Source organism: Phocoena sinus, chromosome X, assembly GCF_008692025.1.
Source record: "Phocoena sinus isolate mPhoSin1 chromosome X, mPhoSin1.pri, whole genome shotgun sequence".
NCBI lineage: Eukaryota > Metazoa > Chordata > Mammalia > Artiodactyla > Phocoenidae > Phocoena > Phocoena sinus.
In genome coordinates, this window is record NC_045784.1 from 131,618,749 (window position 1) to 131,630,308 (window position 11,560).

Below are 11,560 nucleotides of genomic sequence, written 5' to 3' on the forward strand. Positions count from 1 at the left end.
TACTTTGGTGTAGTTTTCTTTATGTTTCTTCAGCTCTGGGTTTGTTGAGCTGTGGGTTTGTAGTTTTTATCAAATTATGAAAACAGTCAGCTGTTATTTCTTCAAATATTTTCCTGTCCTTCTTTCCTTCTAGGACTCCAGTTATGTGTACATTAAAGCACTTGAAGTTGTCCCACAACTCACTGATGCCCTGTTCGTTTTTTTCAGTCTTTTTTCTTTCTGTGTTTCATTTAGGATAGTTTCTATTACAGTGTCTTCAAGTTTACTTATCTTTTTATGCTGCAGTTTGTAATCTGTTACTCCCATTTTGTGTATTTTTCATGTCTACAAGTTTGATTTTGATCTTTTTTATGTCTTTCGTGTGTCTCCTTAACATTTGCATGCTTTCCTCTACATTGCTTAATATATAAAGTATATTTATAATTGAAATGTTTATTCCACTTACATGTAATATAAATATTGATAGTGTTGAGTTTAAGTAAGCTATGTTGCTCTTTGGTTTTTATTTGCTCTGTCCTCTTTGTTCCTCTTTTTTATTTTGTTTATTCAAATGTTTAAAAAATTGTTTCATTTTATCACCTCTTGGTTTTTCTAACAACCTTATTTAATTATTTATTTATTGATCAATAAATCACAGACCGTACAGTTGACCCATTTAAAGTGTACAGTTCAATGGGTTTTGGCATATTACATTATAATTTTTAATTGTGGTGAAATATATACATATAATAAATTTGCCATTTTAACCATTTTAGTGTATAATTCAGTGACATTAATTACATTCACAGTGTTGTGCAGCCATCATCACTATCTGTGTCCAAAACTTTGTCATTATGCCAAACAAATTCTGTAACTGTTAACCAATAAGTTCCCATTCCCACTCCCCCCAGCCCCTGGTAACCTCTTATCTACTTTTTGTCTCTATGAATTTGCCTATTCTAGAGATCTATAATTGGAATCCTACAATAATTTGTCCTTTTGTGTCTGGCTTATTTCACTTTGCGTCATATTTTCAAGTTTCATCCATGTTGTAGCATGTGTCAGGACTTCATTTATTTTTATGGCTGAATAATATTCCATTATAGGGATATACCACATTTTATTTATCCATTCATCTGTTGATGGACCGCTGAGTTATTTCCATCTTTGGGCGCTTGTGAATAATTCTGCTATGAACATTGGCATACAAGTATCCATTCAAGTCCCTGCTTTTAGTTCCTTTGGGTATTTACCTAGGAGTGGAATTACTGGGTCATATGGTAATCCTATGTTTAGCTTTTTGAGGGACTACCAAACATTTTTTCATAACTGCCACACCATTTTACATTCCCAACATGTGCAAGGATACCAGTTTTTCCACATCTTCACCAGCACTTGTTATTTTCCATAGTTTTCTTATAGCCATCCTGGTGGGTATGAAGTGGTATGTCATTGTGGTTTTGATTTTCATTTCCCTAAGGACTAATGATGTTGATAATCTTTCCGTGTGCTTATTGACAATTTGTATATCTTCTTGGGAGAAATTATTCAAGTCCTTTGCCCATTTTTAGTGCATCATCAGCTGCTAGTGAAACCATCTACATGAAGTGGAGAGGCCATCAGGCTGGTCAGCTTGCCCTTGTCATTCTCACAGGGGTTTTTATGTCTTTTTGTTCTTTTCTACTTACATCCACCCCCACCCATCCCCAAGGGAAGCTTTGGTAAGGTGTAACAATTGTTCTTTATAGTTGAACTGGTTTTAAACAGGTGATATATCAGTGTTCAAATACTGACCTGAGGATTGTGGAGAAATCTTCACCCCAACCTGTTGAATCACATAACTGTATTTAGGTTTATTAGTTTCATTGCTCACTACTTTTTCTTATTCATATTATCTTCCTCCTTCTTGGAGTCTTTATTGTGACTTAGTTTGTGAGTAATTGAAAAGAGTTTGGGCAACTGAGAAGTTCACCAACTATGTACAATTTAGAGGGCACAGTCCCCAAGCCTCCCTCAATTCTGACACCAGCTGCAAGTTTGTTCATTCCCCAAACCATTCTAAGGTTTGATAACTCACTAGAAGGACTCACAGAACTCTATGAAAGCTATTATAGTTATGGTTTTTTACAGGCAAAGGTTACAGATTAAGCTCAGCCAAAAGAAGCAGCACATTGGGTGGAGTTGGAGAGGTAACAAACCCACAGTTTCTGTTGTTCTTTCCCTATGGGCTCATTACTCTCCCAGCATAGATGTGTGATGACATTGTCAACAAAGAATTAATCAGTCCATCTAAGAAAGAAATGGAAAATTTTATTTGAGCCAAATATGAGAATTATAACCAGGGAAGAGAATCTCAGAAAGCTCAGAGAACTGTTCCACCTGTTAGAAGTCAAGTCACAGTTCTATAAGGCTTTTGAGACAGAGGACTGGACATTAAATGACATATTATTGACACTTACACAATCCAGATCTAAGTGTCACTGTGACCCCTTACAAGATCAAGAAGGAATGTTATCTTTAAGTTGTCTTGTTGGTGCTGGGAGAATGTTGGTCTTTATGGTTGAGCAGGAGTTTTTGCTGATGGGGAAGGTTTGGTCAATGCATAATGCAGATACACAGTGCACATTGTGGGGAGAGAGGAGGCCAAAGGGCAGAGAAAAATTTTTATGTTTAAATTTTTGTCTTGCCATAAAATATGAATTTTATTTCACAAAATACACAGAGCATTGTACAACAAGGAAGCTTGCCCAAGCTTCATTGTTCAGTTTTGTTGTTGTTTTTATTGAAGTATAGTTGATTTACAATGTTGCATTAGTTTCTGGTGTACAGTAAAGTGATTCAGTTATACATATATATATATATATATATATGTATGTATGTATTCTTTTTCACATTCTTTTCCTTTATGGCTTATTATAGGATACTGAACATACAGTAGGACCTTGTTATTTCATTTTTCAGTTTTTATTGTGGTTTCATTACATAAGCATGATTGACTGATTGCCTACTTGCTTAATCTGAGTCTCCAGTCTCTAGCTCCTCTAGAGACCCAGAGCCCCTATCCTAAATCATATAGTTGGGCTTTCTAGAGAGAGTAGTCCCTGCACTAAATCACATTGTTACTATTTGGCTAGCCCATGGCCCCCAGAAAAGAAAAGGTTACCTCCCAGGAGCTGAGAGCAAAGGTCAGATCCCTGTTTGGGCAAGGTTAAATTCTTCATGATACAGTACACTTAGTAGGCATTTGGGTTGTTTCCAGTCATGAGATTAGACAAATAGTGCAGTTAGAAACATTTTTGTATATGTCTTTAGATGAACTTATACATATATCTCTGTTGGGTATATACCTAGGAGTGGAATTGCTGGGCTCTTAGGAATTTTTGTTTGTTTGTTTGTTTTAAACTGCTTGTGTCCTGGTGGGAATCGTTCAGTAGATATTGAGAAATTGATGCTGCAACAGAAAATGGATAACTGAAGGAGTGAAGTTCTTTGGGTTTGGGCCCTCATACGAGTAAATACATATCTTCCTATGGAAATTGAACAGGTTCTTATGGTTCACAATGCCAGGATTATACTGGGCAGAGTAGGCAAATGTGTTTGCAGCCAACTAGCTCATGCTTTCTTATTGGAAGCATGAAGATGAAAAGGCTTTTCTGCTATCACAAAGAACTACTTCTAGTGCTCAACATCACGTGCATTGCTGTGGTGGAGAAGAAAAAGGAGGGAATCCTTTCCAGTGGGCTCATACTGCTTACCATATATGTGGCAGAGTCCTGCTTTGTGGAACTAGTGATTATGAATGGCCAGTCTCTGCCTGTGGAGAGGGAAGGGGTAAAAACCATTGAAACAGAATTTAATGAAAGTAAAAGTTTTGCAGGTATTATTGCAAATCAATCATGTAGTCAATACCAGGGATCAAACAATCCATGCTTTTTTTTTCTAGTCTGTCACCTTCAAAACAACCAGCAGAAATCTTGCCCGAGCCATGTGTATGAAGAATCTCAAGCTCACTATCATCATCATCATCATATCAGTCGTAAGTTTTTGTCCTTTTAATATATGGTTTTATTTTTCAATCTCTAAGAAATTAGGTGCTGGAATTCTTTCTCAGTGATTAACACTCTGAAAAAAAGTGATTAGCACTCTGAAATGAGCTATGTATAAATTTTAATGGTGAAACACATGACCAGGGATTAGTTTTCCTATGAAGTTACTGTGTCATAGCGTCCCTACTTAAACCCTATTTCCCTACTGAGAATTCTTATATGTAAGTAGTCGTTTAAGGCATTCCAGATATTCCTGATTATTTAATGGTTTTCTCACTGCTGAAATGGGACTCTTCTAAACTTACATTTTCTAATTGAGTGAATATTTTCTAATTATATTTCTGTTTTCTAGTTAATTCTGTTTTCTATTCCTTTGTTTCTGTTTTCTCTTTTCTAATTCATCTGTTTTGTTTCTGGCAACCTTGCATAATTTTTAGTAGTTGTAATAGTTTGTCAGTTGATTCTTCTGTGTGCTGTAGATCAGGAGTCAGCAAACTTTCTGTGAGGTCCAAATAGTAAATATTTTAGGCCTTGCAGTTCACATACAGTCTCTGTCACATATTATTTTTTTAAACAACTGTTGAAAAATATAAAAACCATTCTTAGCTCACAGGCGATGGCTGTAGTTTGTTGACTTCTGCTATAGATAAATTATGATACTGTCTATTAATAATCTTAACCTCATCATTTATTTATACACACACACACACACACGCACACACACACACACATTTCATTTACAAGCAGTGCTGAATAATTGTGGTATCAGTAGGAATCTTTATTTAGTTCCTGGTTTTAATTGGAATGCTTCTAATATTTATGAGTGATATTTAATATGAATTCTTGTTACTTTTATTGTGAGGTTAAAGAACATTTTATTTCTAGAGTGCTAAAAGTTTTTTTATCAGGAATAGGCATTTCATTTTAAGAAATGGTATTTCTCTACCCAATGAATGGATAATATAACAACATTTAATAATATATTGAATGACATTAATGAAAGCACTAATAATTAACTATTCTTTCATTTCTGGGATAAGTACTAAGAGGTCATTATGTAGTATTCCTTTTTTTTTTTTTTTTTTTTTTTTTGTGGTACGCGGGCCTCTCACTGTTGTGGCCTCTCCCGTTGCGGAGCACAGGCTCCAGACGCGCAGGCTCAGCGGCCATGGCCCATGGGCCCAGCCGCTCCGCGGCATGTGGGATCTTCCCGGACCGGGGCACAAACCCGTGTCCCCTGCATCGGCAGGCGGACTCTCAACCACTACGCCACCAGGGAAGCCTTTAGTATTCTTTTAATGCATGGTGAGTTCAGTTTCCTAATACTTATTTACTTACCCTTGTCTATAAATATAAAGTAGTCTAGGGACTTCCCTGGTGGTCCAGTGGTTAAGACTTTGCCTTCCAATGCAGCGGGTGCAGGTTCAATCCCTGGTTGGGGAGCTAAGATCCCCCACATGCCTCGTGGCCAAAAAATCCAAAACACAAAATGGAAGCAATATTGTAACAAATTCAATAAAGACTTTAAAAATGGTCCACATCAATATAAACAAAAAAAAAATGTAGTCTGTATGCTGTCCTCCTTTTGGAACCCCAATATAAAAAGATATTGGACCTCTTTGAACTATCCTGCATGTCTGGTAACCTTTTTAATATGTTTAAACTCCTTTTTGCAACACATTCTGGATGAATCATTCAGCTAACTCTTCCAGCTCTGTTCATTCTGCTATCCAGTTCTTCTTTTTAAAAATTAATTTTAAAATGTTTATTTTTTAAAGCCATGCTTTAAATTTCTAAGAACTTTTATTATTCTTATTTTAACATTATTTTTTCATAGAAGTTGTACTTGTTAACAAATATACTCTCTCCTTGAATTTGTCTGGATATATATTCAGAGATATATCATAGGGAATTAGTTTCTGCAATGGCAAGAGCTGGCTAGGCAAGTCCAAAATCCACAGAGCAGGCTGTCAGGAAGGGCTGGCTGGACCTGAGGGGCAGGAGCAAGCCTGTATATACAGGCAGAATATCTTCTTCAAGGAAACCTTGGCTCCACTCTTAAGGCCTTTTAACTGCTTGGATCAGGCTTATTCAGATTATGTAGGATAATCTGCCTTACTTAAAGTCAACTGATTTATGAGCTTTAATCACATCTACAAAATACAGCAACACCTTGATTAGTGTTTGATTGGATACCAGTGCACTGTAGCCTCCCCAAGTTGACACACAAAACTGACCTCACAGAAATGTAGTTAGTTATGTTTATACGTAATAGGTATATTTTTTAAATTTTATTTCTAATATGGTTAAGTGTTGATAGTTATAACCCACCTCTAAACAAGAGGTCTTTGGAGTCCTCACTAATTTTTAAGAGTGTAAAGAAGTCCTGAACCAAAAGCTCGAGAGCTGCTGCTCTAAGGAGTGGGGGAGGGATGCTTTGCTTTGGGGGTAGTTTGTGTCTGGGCAAAGCAGCATTTCCTCCTCATCCTTTTTTCATTTACAGATGCCCAAAGTTAACTCCTAGCAGATATCTCTGACTCAGCTCCACTTCTCCTTGACCCCTATTGAAGGTCTTCCACCTTAGACAGCTGGACTTGCCTAACAGAGAAGGGCAGCTATAGCTCTATTAATGTTGTACTGGAAATTGTGCCTTGATTGTTCCCTTGTTCAGGATCCTCAGGTGGCACATTCTTGGCTTCTCAGCTTAGCTTCTTCCTCCTTCTTTGGTCTAGGAATTTAGATTGATTTATAAAGGTAGATTATTATTAAATTCAGATTATATTTACTGATTACTTAGTACATGCAGAGTACTTTGCCAACTTGCCAACCCTTTATCAGAAGGTGTTGTCACCTAACATATTGTACTTCAGCTTTAAAAATCCTTATATTTTAGCCGTGGCAAAGAGTCAACTTTCTATCAAATTGGAATATCTGTGTTTATGTGAATATGTTGAGTAGTTTAGCCTATTTATTAATAACCAGAATTTTCTATAACCCCTACCCCCAACATTTGTAGAGAAGTAAGGAAAAACACTTTGCTGACTTTAGGTAGGGAGCATGTAATTCATAATGTATTTTTTTCTAAGTGTGTGAGTAATGAAATCAGTCACTTAGAGATCTTAGAAAGTTGCAATTTAAATCAGAACAAAATGACTGATTTAATGTGAACCTAAATTTTACAATGAATCTATTTTTGGAATGTAGTAATCTGAGCAAGCATATGCCATGCAGAATATCATAATTTAAAATTATAATACCATAATTAAAAAGCTAATACCTCTTTTTTGTTTTTTCAATTTTTAAAGCTTTTTAAAATTGAGATACTTAAAGGAAAATGCACATATCTTAAGCATACAGATTCACACATTTGTGTAACCCATACTTTTATCAAGATACAGAGTGTTTTCATCCCCAGAAAGATGGTTCATGTCCTTTCTCAGTCAACCCCCATCCCCAGCTGAGTGGCTACCATTGTTCTGATTTCTTTTGCTGTGGACTACTTTTGCCTCTTCTAGGACTTCACGTAACAGAATCATACAATGTATCCTGTTTTTGAGTCCTAAAACGCTAGTACATCTTTATTAGGACTAGTATTTTTGCTGTGTTACTTATAATTGGGTAATTATAATTATCATTGTAATCCACTGAAAGGTTCATGGCAACATTTTTGCTCATAGGTGATATAGATGTAGAGTCTACTCATACTTTTTAATATTTTTAATCATCCTGATAATGAAAAATTAATCCATGTGCAAAAACCTAAAAATATACTTAATTATAAAATCATACTTAAGGGAATCATGCTAATTTGTGATCTTTATGACAATGATGTTATCAGTAGAGTTGCTTATATAATTCCATTCTGCCTACTTCCCAGTGAAGAGAAACAACCCCACTGCTTTCCCTACCAGAAAAGAAAACAGTGGAATTCAAGTGGATGTGGGTTATATCAAAAAAGATCATTTTAATTCCACTTCTGTGTTTGAAAATACTTGATTAGTGTATTGTATTATTACACAACTCCTACTCTAATGGAACCAATATTTGTTCATCAGTCTTTATATATTATTTAGGAGCCTATGATGGATTCAAGAAAATAAAATTGCCTTCTCTGCCCCTCCCCAGGTATTCATCTATATTATTGTGTCACCACTCTGTGGTGGATTTACATGGCCAAGCTGTGTGAAGAAATAAAAAAGTTATCATTAACCAAGGATACGAGAGAACAAAGAGTTAAAAGCAATGCGTGTGATTCAAGCCTTTTAATACTGACAGATGGTGTCTGCCAGTCTCTTCAACCCTCTTCTTTCTCTTTTTTTAATATTCTTCTATGCCTCCAGATTTATCTTTGTCCTATCAACCAGTTTATTCCAGTGCACTTCAGACTGAACCATTTATTGCAGCAGTAGCCTTAAAAAGGCATTTTGTTTCTTTGGTTTGTTAACTAGTGTCATCTACTTATAGATAAATTTTTGTTTATAACTGCACAAAGCTATCACCAAGGTAGAAACCACCTGTCTTATGAGCTGTCTACTGAAATTATGGATGACCTTTGTGCACACAAAAGTTTAAGAGACAGTATTGCTAACATCTCGTCTTAATGTCTTTTGATTTTGAAGGGTTTTAAGTGCTTGAAAATAAAATACATGGAAAATTGTTGTTATTTGGGGAATTGTAATTAATTGTTGGTGTTTCTAGGAGCCCAAGCAGGTAAAGTATTAAACATTTTATCTCAGTCAGATGGGGAACGTTTTGCTAGCCTGTTAGAAGCAAACAGAATTATCCTTGTCTGCCTATTATTAACTTTTAGGAAGAAAGTTTTGATCATTCACAAACCTCACAGAGCTTGATAGCCTCTGTTTCCCCATTGCAGTTGATTTGAGAAGACGGTGGTTTAAATATTGTTGAAGGTTGTGGTTTTTTACATATTCCTTTTTCTTTGGTGGGTATTTAGGGCAATTGTGTAGACAATAGAATGGGTAGTGGAGGGAGTGGGGAGACACATTCCTCTGGCTCACCAAAGAAAAAGAAGAGAACCACAGTGGAAAAGCCCAAACTGAATATAGTCAGCAGTCAACTCCAGGGTTTGGGTTTGACTGGTGTTGAATAGTAGTTTGAGCATCCTTTGTGGTTTAGTAAGTTCTTTAATCTGCCTAGTTTTGAAGAATTCTTTTGGGAAACTTGAGAGTAGACAGTATGATACATAGAAACAGTACAAGACATTTTAGCTAACATCCATGTAACTGCAGTGTGAAATAACTGGAGTGTAATCATACTGCTTTGGCTACTCTGGCATCTGTTAGCTAGTGTGTACTTTTGGTGTGTATCTGAAAGGACAGCATTTGCTGCTGTAGATCTAATTGCATTTATTTATCAATAAATGCCAGTAAATGGAAATTATATTACATTTGACTATTTTCCCAATGAAAGAACAAATTGGTCTGTAAAACCTAGTCACCTTTTTAGCCTAATCATGTGCCTTGAATATTTATGTGTCACATAATCTGGCACCTGCTACCTGTTCTTCCATCTATATACCTTTCAATTTATGCTGATTCGTTTATTTGACATATTTTCAACCCCTTGGGACTCTTTTCCTGGTGAACATGTATAGTGAAAATGTTTTTTCAGTCCTCTTTATCAACACTAATGCCTTTTAATTACATCAGCATTTCCTATTGGAAAACACATTTGTTCCATGAAAACATTTGGCATTCCTTAATAATAATTTCCAAATGTCTTTAATCCAAAGAAAAAGACTTTAAGCTTATTTCCCTTTCTTATACACACCTGAATAAAAATGATGTGCATGTTTTAGGGATAAATTACTTAACCATCCCTTGATCTATTTATGTATAAGAATGCTTTTTAAAGCACATATCTTGTTTTAAATGATGCACAAACTGAAGGCATTAATAAAATTTAAGAGTAATACAATGAGTTGCTTGTTTTAGAGTTTCTTCCTGCAGTCTAATTTCTTCTGATGACATTTTGCCATAGTTTACAGAAGAAAAGTATTTTACTTATGCTGAAAATACATTTAAAAGTGTGATCTGGAGCCTTACAGTAAAGAGCTATAGCACTGTCTCAGGTGTATAAAATTTCTTCAAAACCAAAAGACACAAAAGAAGTTAAAAAAGTATGTAGGGCATACCAAAAACAATGAAGGATCATGAAATGACCACACAGCATCTACAGCCATCATCCTGAGACCATGGTTGAGACAGAACAGGAAAAGAACCCCAGGGATTGTAATCCAGTTCAACACAACTGACTGGTTCTGAAATAGATGGCTCAAAGGAAGGCATTTGAGGGTGAGAGAGAATAATTTGTTGGAGCAAAACAGGTTTAGGTAAAGAAAAAAAGAAATAAGAGTGGCAAAGATGAAATGTACAAAAACTGGGCCACAACGAAACAATAATCTGTCACTTTGGGCCTTTGAACCTAGGTAACTGAAGTCAAGAATGGTAGAATATGTTTCTGTACATGCTAGAGCAACTCAAAAACAGCCCATTTAACTCTCCCCAGGCCTCATCCAGGTTTCAACTGAAGTGTGCATTCCCTAACCAGACAGAGGGGGGAAAAAGGCTATTTGGTTGTTATGAACAAAGAAAGAAGTGGTAAAAGCTAATTATTTCTCTTTACTTCGAACCCTTGGCCACAAGGTCAAATAGTGTCACAGTCCCTAAGTTTCCTTCAGAATAGATGGATATGGCTTCCATCAGATAATGATTCTTCCTTGCTTAACTCTGCTTTCCCAGCCTCAAGATAGATGAAGAAATTGGGTTGCTTCCCTGGATGTCTTAATGAAATTGATATAACAACACAAATAACAGCCCTAGACCCTCCTACAGTGTTTTACATTAGAAGCAGATCTGTTTCTGATTACTCCATCTTTTAAAAAATAATAAATGGGGTAGAGTGGTGGTGGTGGTGGTGGTTAACCTATGATTCAGTTTGAATTCAATGAGTAAAACAGAGCTAACACAAGTATTACTGAAACAAGGGGTTTAATACTGTCTTCAGGCTTATACAGGTGTATGACAAAGTAGGAAGATAAAGTCTGGAAGGGAGGTGCCAGGGGATCAGAGGAACAGTCCTAAGCATTTCCACTTAAAGTGCTAATGCTGTTGAACAGGTTGGAGCTTGTTGGAAAACCTGAGAATCCCTACACGTCTGTTTGCCAAAATAGGTGTGTGACAAGAGTTGTGTGGAAAAGGAGCCACAGGCTCAGTAAACCTGATGCCAAGTACCCAGTTGTGTCCCCAGTTGGTCAGCAGGGCCAGTAGTCAAGAGGATGAGCTGGATGCAGAGTGGAGGAGATAGAGAAAAAGCTAGGGTATGTCAGGCACCTTAGCGTCTTCAGGTCTGACTGCCCTGACCTTCAAAGAGTTTTGGCCTCCACTTTCCTTCTGCTTTCCAAGTCTTACGTGAGTTCATTTCACTGGCAAAACAATTCTAAAAGCATATAGGGAAGGGAATTTTAATGAAATTCCCAGCTTCTAGCAAGAACAGTGGTGCCAGTCTAGCACAGT

At 36.4% G+C, this 11,560-nt stretch overlaps 1 protein-coding gene across 1 annotated transcript in view; it reads left to right on the forward strand.

Annotated features, from left to right (window-relative positions):
- Window positions 1-9,965, forward strand: part of VAMP7 (vesicle associated membrane protein 7) — a 67,071-nt gene extending 57,106 nt beyond the window's left edge. Inside the window, exons 7-8 of the mRNA XM_032620194.1 lie at window positions 3,923-4,015; window positions 8,151-9,965. Coding sequence (XP_032476085.1) covers window positions 3,923-4,015; window positions 8,151-8,219 — 162 coding nt within the window. The 3' untranslated portion in view covers window positions 8,220-9,965. The remainder of the gene's footprint in view (window positions 1-3,922; window positions 4,016-8,150) is intronic.
- Window positions 9,966-11,560: the final 1,595 nt, after the last annotated feature.